General features: G+C 37.0%; 1 protein-coding gene across 4 annotated transcripts in view; it reads right to left on the reverse strand.

Annotated features, from left to right (window-relative positions):
- The window catches only part of NELL2 (neural EGFL like 2), a 388,134-nt gene that overhangs the window by 179,145 nt on the left and 190,124 nt on the right, over positions 1 to 18,865 (reverse strand). For all 4 annotated transcript variants that reach the window (XM_047788021.1, XM_047788020.1, XM_047788022.1 and 1 more), the window contains 3 exons: positions 14,976 to 15,067; positions 11,318 to 11,420; positions 2,586 to 2,714 (listed from right to left, as the gene is read on the reverse strand). In XM_047788021.1, coding sequence (XP_047643977.1) covers positions 2,586 to 2,714; positions 11,318 to 11,420; positions 14,976 to 15,067 — 324 coding nt within the window. The remainder of the gene's footprint in view (positions 1 to 2,585; positions 2,715 to 11,317; positions 11,421 to 14,975; positions 15,068 to 18,865) is intronic.

Consider the following 18,865-nt stretch of genomic DNA (forward strand, 5'->3'; position numbering starts at 1 on the left):
TTCTAGGGCCGTACTCGTGGCATATGGAGGTTCCCAGGCCAGGGGTCTAATCAGAGCTGTAGCAGCCAGCCTATCACAGCAATGTAGGATCCGAGCCACGTCTGCAACCTACACCACGGCTCACGATAACGCCGAATCCTTCACCCACTAAGCAAGGCCAGGTATCAAACCCACAACCTCATGGTTACAAGTCAGATTCGCTAACCACTGCACTACAACAGGAACTCCAGGCCATCAGCATCTTTGCCTGGTCTTCCTCAATAGCGCAACTGGTCTTCCTGTCTATATTTCTATGTTCCCCACCACATCCAACCCCATCCAATATGTTCATCTAACATAACTGCAGCCAGTTCTTTTTTTAACACAAGTTTGTGCATATCACTCCCCTGCTAGATGACTCTAAAATACCTAGAGCCTCCCCATCTTACCTCACCTCTACCTAATTCTCCAACTGCTTCTTAACTGACTTATCTGCTCCATCAGTTATCCTCCTTTCTGTTTCCAGAACATCCAAGCTAGTCACCATGTACAGTCTCTCTACTTATTATTCCTTGTAGTTGGAATGCCCTGTTCCAGTTCTTCCCATGCTACTTTCTTAACATCAAGTCTCAAGTCACCTGTCAAGCCCCTCCCAACCCCAGCACCAGAGGCTTTCCCTGACCATCTCATCTAAATTAATCCCCAATCAATCTCTAACACATTAGTCTGTTTCATTTTCGTCCTATTACTACTACTACTTTAAATTACCTTCTCTAAGTTACCCACTTTTTCTCTGTCTTTTCCCTGGAATGCAAGCTCCTGAACACAGAAACCTTATCAATCTTATTCCTCATTTATTAACCAGTGCCTAGAAAAGTGCTTGATACACAGTTGGTGCTCACTAAATATATACAACAAGACAATATCATTAACAACAACAGAAATGAAGCAGCTCGAAATATAAATACTGATTACAAAGCTAAGACTCAAAAAGATATATGAATTTGTATCATGTAATTTCATATTATATACACATTAACAAGATCAGGGGACTTAATATATATTAGACATCTCAAATATTAATGCAATTACATAATTTTGCCTGATAGGTTTAAATTAATCTCTAATACAAACCCTTTCAAAATATGGAATTTTATTTACTTATTTATTTATTTTTACTTTTCACAGCCACACCTGAAGCATACGGAAATTCACAGCCATTGCAATGTGGGATGTGAGCTGCATCTGTGAACTACACCACAGCTCATGGCAATGCTGGATCCTTAACCCACTGAGCCAGGCTAGGGATCAAACCTGCCCCCTCATGGATACTAGTCTGGCTCGCTACCACTGAGCCACAATAGAAGCTTCCTCAAAAGGAGGAATTTTAAATAAATCCGCACTACAAATGGGGAAGGGAAGCAATATTTCTTTCCTTTGGCAAAAATGGAATGGTTTGCTTAGGAGTGAATCTGAAGCATTTCAAGGAAGAGACTGGGAAAAACAATCACTTTAAAAAATGAATACCATTTTTTAAGGTAGAGAAAATCTATTGAAAGCTAAAGGAACCAATAGAAATTGGTTTCCCAAGGGCCAATAAATTAGCATACATAGCTAAACATGATCTCTAAAAAAAGATGGCACATCCTTTTTTTTCTTTTTTTTTTTTATTAAGGTATACTTGATTTACAGTGTTGTGTCAATTTCTGTGGTACAGCATAGTGACCGTTCATACATATATATACATTCTTTTTCTCATACTATCTCTCATCATGGTCTGTCCCAAGAGAGTGGACATAGTTCCCTGGGCTGTACAGTGGGTGATGGCACATTCTTGACATTTGGAAAGGGTAAGTTTACAACCATCCAAATGCCCAAATACCACTGTATTAGTGTTTTTACTTGCAAGACCTGCTAGCTAGTCACATAATTAATGAGAATGTTTCAAATCTGGGCCTCAGGGAAATTATAAATTACTATGTCTTGTGAACTTCTAAGGTATTCATGAATAGTCAAAGCCATAGTATTTGTGAGTGTCCGGGGCCTCCTCACTGTATTTGGACTATTTCAATGAGATAATAAATTACCCTGAATATAGTCAAGATTTTCAAAATAACTAGGAAACTATTTCTACCACTGGAGCAATTTACTAAATACCACAGAGCATGAATGCAACCACTGAGATTACTGAGAGGAGCAAACAAAAATAGCAGTGGGCACTTTATCTTCCTGATAATTGACTGCCTTTGTTACACAACATTGTCGGCAAAAATCTGACTACAGTTCTAACTTGAAGCCACAGTAATCATGTCAATATGGGTGCTATCTGAATATCTAATTATGAAAAAAAGAAGGCAATTTCACAGCGGAAGTGTTGTCCTAATTCAAGAAACCCAGCCATAATAACTTATTAGTCTGACATATAGCAGATAGCTGGAAAACTTTAATTTGAAAGATAATTATTTTTAGCTGATTAATATGCTTCAAATTAAATTCACTGCTGTTAATGGGCCCATCAACTTGACAACCTGGGAAATTAATAAATTTTGCAAGCAGGAATCCCAGGGAATTTATACAGCCAAGCTACACATCATTACGAGGATTACCTTCACAGTAGGCATTGTCTTCTCGAAGAGCTCTAAAGCCATCTCGACAGCTACAAACAGCCCTGTCATTCAGATTTCGGCAGACAGAGTTCTCCATGCAGTTATGCCTTTCAGAACAAAAGTCATAACCTACAAGAAAAAAAGAAACTTATTACGGTAAATGAAATTATGACAAAGCAAAAAACTTTGTCTCATTGATATCTTCTTGGATTTAGAAGCTATAGTTCCCTGATTTTTTAAGTGTATAGTTTCATCCAGTGTTTATAGAACCACATGCTCTGTGTACTAAAAAGTTTTTTTGTATGTGTTTAACTCAACTCCTACTTGAGGTTAATTCTATGTCTCCTTTGTTTCTGACTTGATAAATGCTATCTTTAGTCCCTAATATTATAATTACAGCCCTACAAACAAATATCAGAAAAAAAGAAAGATTCTTGGAGTGCAAAATGAAGATTTACAATATAACACAGTGAGGAAGGAGAGTGATCTGAGAATTAGTGACTGAACATTACCAATGACTATAAGTTATACAGATCAAGCCAGATAAGATGTGCAAGTTGTGCGTTTAAGAAATGAAACTGATGACCTGGCATCCTTAAAAAAAACCCCACAAAACTCTATAAACTTGTGGAAAAAAAAAGAAAATCACATCACTTTAATTTTATTCTGGAAATCTCTAAGATGATGTATGTTCATTCAAAACAACCCCCCAAAATTTGAATGAATTACACAGATTTCCCAGATTCCAGAGTCTTTATGAGAGGAAAGAAAAACTGAACATTTTATAAACGGTGACACTAATCACGTGTAATTTCTCAGATCTCTTTTTCTTGTGTGAATCCCTTGTTCAAAGATCATCTAAGATGCTGAGATAAAAAGCTTGAACACTGGAATCCCTATTTAAGACAAATCATATGCTTATACCTCATTCACACAATTTTGAAATTGCCTGATGCATAACTTTCCTATCTGCTTTTACATTGTCTAATCAATTACTATTCCACTATGTGCAAAAGAGAATAGGTTTAGAATATATTCCATGTAGCTCAGAATAAACTCATCTGCTTACAGGCAAGAAAAGACACTTACCTGAGCAAATCATGAAGACAGAAGTTCTACACTGGCTCATCTTATTGGTTCTCAATTACCACAGAACACTACGATTCAGTGAAAGTGTGAACTAAACTATACCACAAACAGTAGGTATACTCTGGTACGGCACAGGGATTGATGCCCTTTCCAACTGGTTTGTACCCATAATGAGTATGTTGACCATCTCCCCAGAGTTAAAACATATCTCACATGAAATGCAACCACAATGTATGATAAGATATTATTTGGACAATTTAATAAGCTGTAGGAAGAGTTAAGCTCTCAAAATATAGCGGTGGCATTAAAAAAGGATAGGAAAAAAATCAAAAGTATTAGTGATTTTCACAGAAATAAAATAAAATAGAACTGAGGTGTATGAGATCAGAAAAAAATACATAGTCAATACCAGAACTGAAATCACTTGACAGCTTAACTTTTCTAGAGCAGATTTTTCACAATCTAAATTCTTACGATTAAAGCTGAAAGTTTAGAAGTGAAAAGTTCATTCTTAAGAAGAAGAGTTAAAAATGTTTTCTCCTAGAGTCTTATTTCTTTCTTCTTTAAGTAGCTAAATTGAGAACATATTTTTTAATGTATTCCACTGCCCTTTTACAATGTCAAAAGGGAAGTAATCTCAGCTAAAGAGTCATCTTTGTTCTCTATCCCAATAGCTCAGCACATCATCAGCCTAAAATGAAAAAGTTCCCCCAAATCACTTTATATTTAATCTAAATTAAAACAAAGTTACTAAAAAAATACTGGCCCATTTCTTAAGATACAAAGATAATGAAGAGGTACTGTTTTTTATAGTGCTAAATCTGTTTAATTTTACCTGTAATGCTTCAAAGAACTTCTAGAGGGCATGACTAAGCACAGGTGCTATTCCCAATGCATTTTTATTTTTCTTTCATAAGTTTATATTTTTCGAAACTGTTTTTCAACACTTCACTTTGCTGCATTTCCTCTTCTCCCATTGTTCAGACTCGGCCTAATCCACGCCATCACTATGCCATATGCCACCTCTATTGCAATCCACTTCCGGTTCTGTCTAAGTAATGGTAAGATCCCCTCATCTCAGCATCAAATAGCACGCCCACGCCCACCAAGCAGTGTTTCACTGCTGCAAGAATATTCCAACCATCAGGTAACAATGTGAGCCTACTTTTTTCACTGGCTTAGGTTCAGCTAGGGAGTACTTTACTTTTCATCAGATAGGTTTTATTATTGTTATTAACCCAGAGACTGGAAAACTGAAAATTCTGTCAAATTCTAATTTATTCTAAACAATGTCAGATAACCCTTCTTTCTGATTTATTTTCTTAACAAATAAGTTGTTGAATCTCCTCGATGTTTTAACCCTTAGATACAAAAATGCAAAGGTCAAAAGCATAACTTGGGTAGAAAATTCAGACTCAAAGAGACTTGCTTCAAATCCATAGAGAATAACTTCAAAAAAAAATCGGAGTACGGGTTGGCAATAAACCACAGTCCGATTGCTGCCATAGCTGCATTTCTAAAACATCTGTGCTTGGTTTCTGAGTTGAAAGACCTAGATTTACATCTGATCTCTACCACTTCCTGGCTGTGTAAATTACTAGCTGTGTAAGTTAATTAACCTCTGTAAACCTTCAGTTTTTCTCACCTGTAAAAACAGGATAATATATACCTCTCAAAAATGTAAGGTTCAAATCAGATCATCTATGTAAAAGCGTAATAGTATAGTATTTGCTAAGAAAGCAATTAGAGTATTACTAATAAGCCACAAACCAAACATGTTGAGATACCTATTACGAGAGAAAATTCCAATATTTGTTATAGATGTATAGATAAATGAGTGATCTAATACAGTCAAGCCTTTCTTTTATTTCCTCTTTAGATTTTAACCACAAGGATACCAAATTTTCTATTCTTTTTGTAAGCTTTTCAAATTTGCTTAAAGCTCTGTCTTTTATTAAGTGTACTAGATCTTTCTATAAAATATTAATGTGCACTTCTCTACGACTGACTAAGTAGGAAGGGTGAATACAAAAGATTATGAGTAAGAACAATATAAATAAAGGCTATACATAATAACCAGGAGAAAGAGAATACAATAATTTTGAGGTGAATATTTGTTGGTTTTTGCCTACAGGTGTCTTTTCTTCCATTTTGTGGAAAAAAAAAAAGAAAGAAAGAAAGAAACTTAGTCATACCTGGGATGAACTCGTCACCCTTACTGTCAGCGCAGGTGCTGACAGGAAAATGGACTCCACTGCCCAGGGGATAAGGCCACACCAATCAACACATCCCCACTGGCCTGAACACAGTTTCTTCGGGCCTGAGTAAATGATCCAATTCAGGCTAATGCAGATGATTGAAACTCAATTCCAGGACTTCCATTCAACTCACGAAGATACTGAACTTTCTCTTCCACTGCCTGAGTATCATAACGTGAGCATGAGAGTGTCAGGGGTCTACCTAAGAGCACATAGAGCCTGACAATAAAGCCACCACAGAGTAGGTGAACAAAGAGATGTATCTAAGCAGAAGGGCAAGATCTGCAATATGAATCAAGCCACTTACTGGGGCCACATGTTCCATTTTTTTGCTTTAGTCAGTTGGATTGGGTGTTCTTACACTTGCACCTGAAAGAATACTAACTCATATTGGTATTGTTTGCCAGATGATGGATAATTTTGATTTTTTCCAAGATATAGTTCACATGCATGGATGAACCTTCTTTTACAGTACTGATAGCAATGGAATACTTTTTAATGTGTATTAAAAAATACATGACTCTAACAAATAATCCTATTATTTCATGGATACCTCTGCTCAGGAATGAAACTAAATTTTTACAAAATGAGTTGACTAATGGTAGATATTAAAACAATAAGAATCATGAAGATGTAATGAAAGATGTGGGGAACCATGAGTCATCCAGAAGTTGGGAGCAAATAATCTACATCCACTCAGTCTTATGCACATGAGTGCACCTATTACTTCTAACTGTAAGGCACGACAAAGTGAATGCTAAGTTAAAGTTGGGCATCCAGGGAATAGGACTGGATAGTCTGCAAGCAGAGAAAGGGGTACCCAAGGGAGGAGAAGGAGAGTGGGGAGGGCCAAGATATGAAAACCATTTCACATTAATTCTGTTCATTTCTAAGTCAGAGTCCTCGCCATATCATGAAGTCTCTGTTTTACTGTAGTTTGTTACAAGCTTCCTTGAAAGAGCTCTCAAATACGAAAAAAAGTGAAAAGAGCACTCCTGCTACCCTGCTTCTGCTGCTATGAAAGAAGACAGCAGGGTACCTAGAAAATTGTCCTGACTAGATGTGACTTGGAGTCTAGAGATTTGGAGGCTTATTCCAGGGCACAGCTTGGTTTCCAACCACTAGCTGAGCCCCCAGTGGAAAGGTCAACACTTTAATCTCATGCTGTGCCTCAGGGAATATTTACTAACTGTTGTTGAACAACTTACTTTTTCAGATGCGAACATGGCATCCTTAGCACTAGGCACACACGCCTGGAAACCGGAGGGTTATTTTATCACAAATGAATTTGTCACAACATGTGTAGGAGTTGACTCAAAATTTAAGCCTTCAAAACGTGACTTTTTTAGTTTAAAAGCCAGAGTATGTCAGGAGAACTCACTTGTTTATTCTATATATTTGAAGTGAGAAATGGAAGCAATCTTTATTTTAAATAGAGCTAAATGTTTCAAGAACACCTGAATTGTCCAGTTTCAGTTCCAGCATTATCTAGACCAGTGGTTCTCAATCCAGGCTGTGTAAAAGAATTTACTGAAGAGTTTTTTGTTTTGGTTTTGTTTTTTAATTTGATGTCAAGGCTCCATCCCATATGTTGAAACCTGGCTCTGAAACACTTGTTCAGGAATTACAAGGAACCTGAGCTCCTACCTTAGTGAGGGCAATTCCATATTGGAAGCCCCGGTTCCATTTTGAGGAAAACCTATGACCTAGGCCTGAATAAGCTTTAATGTGATTAGATGTGTAAAGAATAACCTTTGCATGCTGGAGAAATTGAGGAACTAAAGGATCTTTCAACCCTGTAGCTGCATATCAAGGGCTCTCCTTTTACCATCAGGAAGATAATGACCAGACAAGTGCATGACCAGTTTCGAGGTGATTATCAGAGCTGACTGTGCTTCTCCACATGTAACCCCTACCTGAACCCTCTGAAACTTTTCCTTTGCAAACTCTTGTCCCCTAATTGGCAACTTGGAGAAGCCATCTTTTGGAGGTTGCTAGCCTGCCATCTTCCCAGCCATCTTGCCAGCTTTCTGAACAACAACATCTTTCTTTCTCCACCAACCCAGTCTCTGGAACATTGACTTTTGAGCAATGAGGGGCAGAACTTGAGTTTGGTTCTGGGTCTGAGTGGTAACATCAGTACTGGAATCTCAGGTGGAGAGGGTGTAGGTCACATTATATTTTGTCACTGTATTTTGAGTGTGCTGTGTAAACATTAATTTTTTAAGCTATAGCCTTTTTTTTTTACTTGCATCTTAGGCATGCAGAAGTGCCTGGGCCAAGGATTGAACCCTCACCTCAGCAGCAACCCTCACCATAGCAGTGACAGTGATGGATCCTTAACCTCCTGAGCCACCAGGGAACTCCTAGGCAAACTAATAAAACACAATTTTTGCAGCTGGCTTTTCCATTCTTGACTTGCTTCTGGTAATATAGTAACACTCTTTAAAAAGAAATGAATGTGATCAGGGTTTCTCTTGACATCTGAATGGCCCTATTCACAGCTTCTTACCCAAATTTTGTCCTAAGCAACTTTGACTAACTTCTATGATAGTCGCCTCTCTCATCTCTGAGTAGCTCCTGGACACCATCAGTGCACTGAAGATGGCCACAAATTTTTAACACTCCTCCTATCATAGAGGGGTCTACTTCCCTTCTACCCTTTGAACTTGGGCTGCCCTTTAACTGCTTTGATCAATGAAATCTGGTAGAAATGATGCCATATCAGTTCCAGACCTCACTTTAAATGCCACAAGCCACCATTTAAGAAATCTGATGACCATCTTGTTGGGGAGACCATGGGGAGAAGTCCTGCAATTATAAAGAGAGGGAGAGACTTCTGGCTGTGCTCAGCCTTCCTGTCATCCTAAGATACTCAGCATAGGTGAGGCCATCTTGAACCCTCAGCCCAGCCTAGCATCTACCTGAGTGACCCCACTATGTGCAGCAGAAGAATCACCTGGCTAAGCCTTGTCAGAATTCCTGACACACGAAATTGCAATATACAGGGATACCTCAGAGATACTGTGGGTTCAGAGTCAGACCACTGTAATAACATAAATATCAATACAAGTCATGCAAAAATTTTAGTTTCTCAGTGCATATAAAGTTATGTTTATGCCATCCTGTAGTCTCCTAAATGTACAATAGCATTACCTCTTATAAAGAGTACTTCACTTAATTTAAAAATACTTTATTATAAAAAAAAATGAAAACCACCATCTGAACTGTCAGCAAATCATAGTAGCAACATCAAAGATCAATGATCACAGACCACCATAAGAAATGAAAAAGTTTGAACTATTGCAAGAATTACCAAAGCATGATACAGAGACATGAAGTGAGTAAATGCTACTGGAAAAAAAAAAATGGCACTGACAGACTTGCTGGCTACAGGATTGCCACAAATCTTCAATTTTTAAAAATCATAATATGTGGGAAGTATAATATAGCAAATCACATGCCTGTATAATAAACTGTTTGTTGTTTTAAGCCACCACACTTTTGGGGCAGTCTGTTATGCAGCAAAAGACAACTACTCAAAGAGTGGCCTTGTTGACCAGTAGTTACCTGGGAGCTTATTAGAAATTAGAAATGTAGATTCATATATACATATATGAATATATATATGGAACTGAATCATTGTGCTGTATGCCTGAATCATTATAAATCAACTACACCTCAATAAAAAATTAGTAAATAAATAAATAAACACAGATTCTTGGGCTTGACTCCAGCCCCACTGGATCAGAATCTCCACTTTACTGACATCCCTAAGTTATGAGTATAGACATTTAAGCTTGAGAAGCTCTGGTCTAGCCTACCTTTGGCTGCCAAAAACACTCAAGTCAAGCTGTAGGTTGTGAGTCCAGTTAGCTTTCAAATCAAGTGATTAGGATGAGAGTTTTTGTTTGTTTGTTTGTTTGTTTTTGGCCGCATTCACAGCATATGGAAATCCCAAGATTGAATCTGAACTACAGCTGTAACCTTTGCCACAGCTGCAGCAGCACCAGATCCTTAACCCACTACACCACGATTGAACCCACATCACCTCAGGGACAACACTGGATCCTTAACCCACTGTGCCACAGTGAGAACTCCTAGAATGAACATTCTTGATTCATAACAAATTCCGCACATGCTCTGCGCAAGGCACTGGCTCAGGAACTGTGAGGATGAAAACTCTAGCATTTCTTCTTATTTGTCTCTTTGATTACAGTCCTTCTGAGTAGTGTTCCTCGGTTGCTGAGAACTACCCTGACAGCTCCCTGAAGAAGGGCAGATCAAGTCTTAAACCACTTCGAAATTCCCAAAGGGCCTTTCACAGAAGTGAGATTTTTAAACTCTTAACTGCATCTATGGAGGAAGGGGCTAAAAAGAAAAACACTGCACCACCCTCCTAAAAACAGGAGAGGGGGATCTTATGCTACTTTGAAGAGATGACGTTAAAAGGAAAAAAAAATGGTATGTTTTGTAAAGGTTTTTTTTCATACTTTTTTCCTATTTAAGCTGTATTTAGCACCAACACAAAGGCTATTATTAAAACAAGTCCTAGTACCTTATGTAAGGCAGTTTGCTATACAAACTACATGAGTTATGAGCCCCAAATACATCCCAGGTGTTATACCAGGTATTAAGAATATAGAGATTAATGTAAAGACGCAGCCACGACCTCAATGTGCATTGTATAGTCCAAGAGATTCACAAAAATATAATTTCATGATTGGGAGAGATCATAAAAAGTTCCCTATAATCAGTCCTTTAATTTAATACTTAAATCTATAACCAAATACCAAGTTAAAGTACATTTAGTGATGGACAACTCACCAACTTTTAAGCAACCCACTACATTTCTGAAAATTTTACTATTTTCTAATATTGAACTAAAGGTCTACATCCTTCTACGTATTGGCATAGGCCTGTCATCACAGAGGCGTCACAGAACAAGCACTGCACATCAGATAGCTTCTCTCTGCTTGGCAGTACAGAAGCATATCAGTGAAGGTAAGTGGAATGGTGAAGAGAAGAATACAAAATGGTCAACATGGGAATTATGCTATATCAATTACCAAAACAAACTGAAGAGAAAAGAAACCCCACCTTCCTGAAAAAATAAATAAATAAATAAATAAAATAACTCAGTACTGTTGCATAGGTGTTTTCAATAGTGTCATGTTGACTCAGCACCAGTACACAGAAAGATTTAGAGACCCAGAGCTTGAGACAGGGACAAGACACCCAGCAGAAATGCATGGGAACATCTTGATTTTAATTCCAATAGTCTTGGGAAATAACTTGCTTATAAAAAGTTCTATTTGGTATCAGTTGCACTAGCCTCCTAGTATGACTCATGCACATAAATCTTACTTTACAAAGAGGTCTTACCTTTACAGACTTTGCAACAGCTGTGAGACAAGGTAATCTGATGAGACTCTGGACAGTCCAGAGCTGGACAGCTAGAGCTCTCAACCAGCTTCATGGTCTGGTCCTGTGAGACAAAAGAATACAAATGCTTTAAACTTGTTAATTGGGACTCACTCAGAAGTTTTCAGATCCAGTATGCAAGAAATGCATGAGAGTAGAATTTTCATCCTGATATAAACTGCACAGGTCACAGACTCACTTGCAAAATGACATTAAATCACAACTGGAAAGTCTTTAAAGTTGAACAGACATCTCTGAGAATGGGCCCATACCACACCACAGCCACGACTTCCATTTGCCAAATATCAGGGTAATCCTAAAAGATTCTGTGAGTTTACAACATATTTGCACATCCAGATGACAATCACGACGAAGATACAGCTTGAATTAAATCAACAGCTCACTTTGAAAAAATAAGTAAATAAATAAATAAATACTGGGCTTTTTAAATACTCTCATTTCAAAGTTTCCTAACCTGTTATAAAGAGATTCTTACAAGTGAATCTAGCAAGGAATACTGTGGATTTTTCACAAAATTATAAGGAAAACAAGGGCAGGATTTATGTTTCTGGTGCATCAATGGCTAGTATATTTTTCTGGGACACAACTGGCAGTTTAAAATTTTTTCCTGAATGAATGAATAAATCAATGTAAAATGATTATGGTTCTAGTGACCAAAGTCAGTAAAATCCTTCCCAAAGAGAAGCCAAAATACAGAACACTTTTCTGATAAATGTAGTAGCACAGCCCTCAAACATTTGGTTTCTATACTATCAACCTTCAATCTCTTAAGAGTGAGGGTCACTGTGTTACATCATGCTTACCAATACATACGTAATAAAATAACCATTGGAAGTTAAAGGCTTCTGTTTTAATGCTGATCAATAGCTTAAGTTTTATTGTCTTTTCTATAAGTACTGCTTTTATTGCAGAAATACTCATTTCAACATTTCCCTCTTCCTGGCTTCTCTATGGAAAGGCCCTTCTCCAAATCACCAGTATCTCTTATCAAGTACGTAGGGGAAGATATGCATACAGGGGGTCAAATGCTACTCTTCCTTTGGTTTGACAGTAATATCCATGCTGAAAATCTCACTTTCAGAACCATACTGTTTTTCTGTTTACTATTAAGCTCACACACACCCCAGGATACATTTTCAAGGCCACAATACTGACAAGCAAGGACCAAAGAAGGACTAGAACTGACAACCCAGAAAATGGAGGCCTGAGAGAGCTGTCAGTTATTTAAAGGTGTAGATACAGAAGCTCAGGAACCTGAAGGGAGAAGAAATAATGGGGGTCCTTAATGCCAAGAATTTAGTTAAGAATTACAAAAGCTTATGAAAAGCTGCTAGAGCTGTGCTATAGAATCCAGAGCCACATGGAGCTCTTGATCATTCATTGTAAATGTAAAATACATGCAATATCTTGATGCATTAGCATGGTTAAAGGAATGTAAAATACTTCATTAAGAATTTTATATTAGTTACATATTGAAATGATAATATTTTGGACATATGGGGTTGACTATAGAACTTTTAACCCAATTAAAATCACATGTGTGGCTTGCATCATATTTCTACCGAACAGCACAGCATTAGAGGGTAGAAAGTATTCTTTTTCTTTAGCTAAATAAAAGGAAGTATTTGTTCATTCAGTCAACATTTACTAAGCACCCGCAGAGTTCTCTGTACACAGGCTTCTCACTAACTCAATTTAAAATAAAATCCGGAGGGAGAGGGACAGACTGGCAGTTTGGGGTTAGTAGAGGCAAAGGCAAACTATTACATTAGAATGAATAAGCAATGAGGTCCTGTTGTATAGTACAGGGAACTACATTCAATTACTTATGACAGAACATGATAGAAGATAATATGAGAAAAAGGGATATATACGCATACACATATATATACACACATATACACACACATGTATATACATACATACATATACACACACACACACACATATATATGTGTGTGTGTATATATATATGTACATGACTGGGTCACTTTGCTGTAGAGCAGAAATTGGCAGAACATTGTAAATCAACTATACGTTAATAAAAATTTTTAAATAAATAAAATAAAATCACTTTATAGGTATTTTAAAATCAAATAGGAAACTATCTCAGCAAACTTCTAAATCATAATTATCATGTCATGGGACACACTAGTCAAATGAAAAGGATACATACACATACAAAGTGGAGAATTTTCAAATGATCTCACAATTTTTACATTTAAAGCTGATATTTCAAAGTTAGAGTTTACTTAGGAACCAGCTGACAAGTTTTCCACCTACTTAAAGTACCATATCTCTGATTTCCTTGGTGTTACTAGATGTCATTCAGTCTTCCATGACTTACACCTATAGTGGGAACTACTCCACTCAAAACAGCATTGCTGAAGGGATGCTAATGGGGAAAAACCCACCTTGAGATAGAGCTGCAACAATTCATGTTAATGTTCCCACGCCTCAGCTCCCTTGGGACAGGAACCTACATCCTGGGAGAGCTGAAGCCAAAGGAAGCAGCCGGAACACCTTATAATGGGCACGAAGAAATTAGAGCTTTCACGTTCCAGATATCAAATCTGTCATAGTTTTGCCTCTTTACGTCTCCTCCTTGCTTTTCCCAAATGTCTTCCAACTTAAGATGCATGACGTATACGCCTGGCTTTTTTCAGCTTCAACTCATCTTGGAAAGGTGTGGAGGATTTTCCTTTCCCCAACACTTAATGATTGTATGAAGGCTCACAGTTTATTGCAAGCAGAATAAATCACTTACCTAAACTTTCTACATAATCTATGCATATGAAAATCATCCCCCAAAACCATGTACAGGAGGTATTTAAAAAAGAAAATTAATAATCAAATGTAAATGAAAACCTAAGGCAGAAACTTTATATGCAGACAGTTCCTCCAGATAGAATATGGCTGGAAATGTAATATTATGGTCAAGGACTATAAAAGGATAGTTTATAAAAGGCGAATATGAAAAATGTTATGAAACATATTTAGTTTTTTAATTAGTAGGTCAAGAAGCAGAGTTAAAATGAATCATATTTTTGGAAATATACTTCAAGAGACCATGATAGTATATTTATATAGCATTTCCTTTCAAATCATTTAAAAGATTCATCCCAAAGGGATTAAGGTCAATATGAGACTCATCTCTATTTAAGAACTGATTTTTACTAGGTAAATTCTATGTTTTGTTTTTAATTGGACTGAGTGATATTTATCATATGAATCCAAAATGAACCAAAACTAAGAGTGACAACAGGCTGAATCTACCTTTATCTACACCTTTTTCAAAATAGCAAACAAGGAGCTAATTTGTATTTGGAGACTATGACAGCTTCACAAAACTTTAATTTGACAAAAAATGTTTTTATTCATTGGGGAAATTATTTTACAACCACCAGTTTACATGATTGCAAAAATAATGAGCATTTCAACACATCTGAGCTATAATTAGTATCTTAAATTTCTTAAATTTTCTCTTTAAGAAAAGAGAAAGCTTTAAAGGTTTTATGAGGGTGAGATTTTTAAATAAACATTTACTGTGTTTATATAATTGACAGAATTTTGAAAGACACATGAAGAGTTTCCTTACCTTGCACTCATAGAGAACACACACTCCGGAAGAGGAATAGACTGTATTTCTTTCTCCTTCAAAGTAGGTTTGTCCTTGGAATTGGCATATAGCTTTGGAATAAAAAATACATATATATATATTTTTTTTAATTTTTCATCAGAAAAATAGCTTATAGGTGTTGAGATCATCTTGAAACAATATCTCACATGTTCTTATGCCTTTTCAAGGTGTTTGAACAACTATAAACGTAAATTCAATCCAATATAAAGCATATGCAGGCTCAAGTTATCTTCATGCCCATTAAGTTCAGAGAGTAAAATGAGATTCAGAGAGGATAAGGGGCAATGGCAAGACAGAATTAAACTCTGAAAAAGGAGTGCCCTTTAGCAGACTCTAAGCCAATTAGTTGCCTGCTAGATGATGTTCCACTTAAGGGCACAATAAGCACGTGCTCAGGGCAGCTACAAAGTAGGGGCAACACAAATATAAGAAAAGCTCATTTTTATAAATAATTACAGAATTTTAAAAGATAAAATTAGAAACTGTTTTAATTTCAAATACATACATATAAATTTTATATTTTATGGGGTAGTATTATTTTAATTTGTAAGTAGAAGTGGGTTAGGGTACCCTATTTAGGATGTTGAAAGGTCTTAATTTGGGCCTGCCTTGCTTCCACCACAACTAAATAAAAATTAAAAAAAAAAAAAAAAAAACAGAACTTTGGGAGTTTCCATTGTGGCTCAGCGGGTTAAGGACCTAACAGCCTTCATGAGGATATGGGTTCGATCCCTGACCTCACTCAGCAGGTTAAGGATCCAGCATTAACCTGGATAAACCTCAGCTGCAGCATAGGTCACAAATGTGGCTCAGATCTGGTGTTGCCACGGCTGTGATGTAGGCCTAGCTGCAGCTCCAATGATTTAACCCCTAGCCTGGTAATTTCGATATGCCACAGGTGCAGCCATAAAAAGAAAACAACAACAACAACAAAAACAAAAAACCCATAACTTTGATTTGATAGGGAAAACATTGTGAATTACTGAAAATGCATAGGAAGTATCAAATAATTTTTTGAGACTTTCAAAATATTTATAATTCAGACAAACATTTAGCCAAAGGGAACTGTTCGCTTTTTTAAAAGGAATGTTTCACACTACCCAACCCTTGACTCATCACCTAAACAGAGAGAAATTTACCATGAAGCTAATTGAGCTTAACCTTAGGCATCCTTCCCTTCTAAGACTCTGAACCAATTATGTTTAGCAAATTTGTACTGTTTTTCTTTCAAAGGGCACTCACTACCGTAGATACTTTGGAGTTCCATAACAATTAGATCAACCCAAAATAATTACTTTAAAAGACCAGAGGAAGTGGTCATCTGATAGGATAAAACTCAGCAGTTTGTTAGGCCTATTTGCTAAATCCAATTTTCAACATTAACTACACAGATTTTACAAAATGGGTATGGACATTTCCTTTTAATTCCACTGTGAGTGTTAAAACAAAGTCCCTGTTCAGAATTTATATATCCCATTATCTTTAGAAGTATCATGTTGCCTATAAAATTTTATAACAAAGAAATGAGACACACTTCTCTTACTAATATTGAACATCTATAATATACGGTTGGGCAAATATTCATATTTAATCCAACTTTCGTCTTTCCTACAAAGTTAACTGATTATTTAAAAGGTGTATTTTTAAATAATGGAAAGCATGCACATTTTAAAAGCCATCCTTCAACTGATCTCCTTACTCAGCTTTTATTAACAAATTTCACTACATAATATATATTACTAGCAAATTGACTTTAAAGTTTTGGAGCCTGCTGGAAGAGAATACAACTTACTTGCATAAATTATATTACTTAAAAGCTGGCTGAAGCTTGCTCACTCATGAATATTCAAAATGAAACTACAGATTTGTCAGTTGCATACTATCGTCTTATGAATTAAAATAGCATGTGCATTTACTTAATGACCTGATTGATTATAAAATATATCTCGCCATCATGTAATTTTTAAGAGTGTACTTTTTTTCTTACGTGATTCAATAACCTCAAAATACCAAGAGCTGGCATATAGCATGTTCAATTATTTTTAATAAGTACCACATTTTATAACATACGGGAAATAAATACAACCTTCTTACTTCTATTCAGCACCCGCCAGTCAAAGGTTCCTAAGCCTATTATATTATACAACTTGATAACTGCAGCCTATTCAGGTCCAAGGGTATATTAAAGAAAAAACTGATGCTCCAAGTCTTTTTCTTAGAACAGAGGGACAAGGAAACACTATAAAAAACACAAAGGTAAATTCTCCTTATACAAAGTCTTATGATAATTTAATATTCATGCAGAGCAGATGGGCCTTCTGTTCTAAACTCTTAATTCAAAAGACTCAAATAGGCAACTTGTGAGACAATGGGGCACCAAATGGAGCTTGGCAGAGAGAGAAGCACAAAAATGAATGAGATCACAGTTGCTTCACTTCCTTTCAAGCAATGAGCACAAACATGGTAAACTTGGCTTAAAGAGAAGACAGGATGAGTGATTTTTGTCTCACTTCTTTTTTGGCCAATTGTGATTCTCCATACTTCTGAGGTTTATCTCAAATACCTAATAATGCCATTAGGTACACCTTCCCTAGACTCTTTCGGGGAAAAATGTTAAATTCAGAAATCTATAAACATTCCTAAAATTACAAGGAATCCTGAACATACCATTAGAATGTCTCTGAGACATAGGAGTAGATTGCAAGAGTGAAAGTCATATGCATTTCTTAATACATTTCACAAATGTGTACTGACACGTCCTACTAACATGCTGGGTAGTCTATGAGGTACTAGGATTCAAAGATCAAAGATACATCGTTCATCCTCTCACTACTGAGTAGGTAAGACAGACTCATATACAAGTACCTATAATAAAAACCAAGCTCCTGTGCTATAACTGAGAAATTCATAAGTTATAGGTAAATACAGGAGACCAAGTGGGTAAACTAGGAAGGAACAACCAGATCAAAGCTGAAGAAACAAATAAGGGCTGAAGAAGGACCCAGACTCTGGCAACGGTAACAATTCATCATCACCCTAGGGCTAAGGAATAAGGAGAGGAAGTGGTTTTACTGAGCCCAAGGTGAGCCAGAGTTACAAAGAGGCAGTCCAGTAGGAGCGGAAATCATGGGAGACACAGGCATCACCAGAAACCCAGCCAGGTGCAGGGAAGGAACAGGGAAGAAACGTGGCAAACTCTCTCACCTCCGGCCTTCCAATTTCCTGCCAGTGTCTCCCACTGGCAAATCGTACCCAAAGCCCACTGGCCAGGAGACCGGGTTGATGATGCAGTCTGCAGAAATCTAGCCCCTGGGGCACAGAGTGGGGCAGAGAAGGAGAGAGAATGGAACAGGGAGTGTGGGTGCCCAGGAAGAATAACCAACCCCCCAGCACAGGTGGCTAGCATAGTAATTCAATTTAGACCATGAAGGGAAATAATTTACAAAGATAGATGGTTTAGAAGAGCATGAGAGTGGAACACAGTACAGATACATTGTGACGAGGGAAAATTGAGACATTTTAAAAATTTAGATCCGTTTTAAAGAAAAACCCAGATAGCTTATCAAAATGAGGTCCATAGGCAAGAAGAAGGCAAGATGAAGGAACTGAGCCCTGGGCAGACCAAGTGTCAAAACAGAGAAGAGGAAACAGATCAGGTATCTTTCCCCATCTTAACCAAGGTCAGCCCCAGAGATAATAATAATCACTGTGGCTTCCATATTGACTACAAGAAAGTCTCTGGAATTTCCTAACTGAATTGTACCCGCCTGCTTACCCTTCCCCAGTAGAGTATAAGGTAAAAGAAATCACTTCTTTAACAAAACGACAAAGGAATAATCATTTGCTGT

This window comes from Phacochoerus africanus, chromosome 7, assembly GCF_016906955.1.
Source record: "Phacochoerus africanus isolate WHEZ1 chromosome 7, ROS_Pafr_v1, whole genome shotgun sequence".
Classification (NCBI taxonomy): Eukaryota; Metazoa; Chordata; class Mammalia; order Artiodactyla; family Suidae; genus Phacochoerus; species Phacochoerus africanus.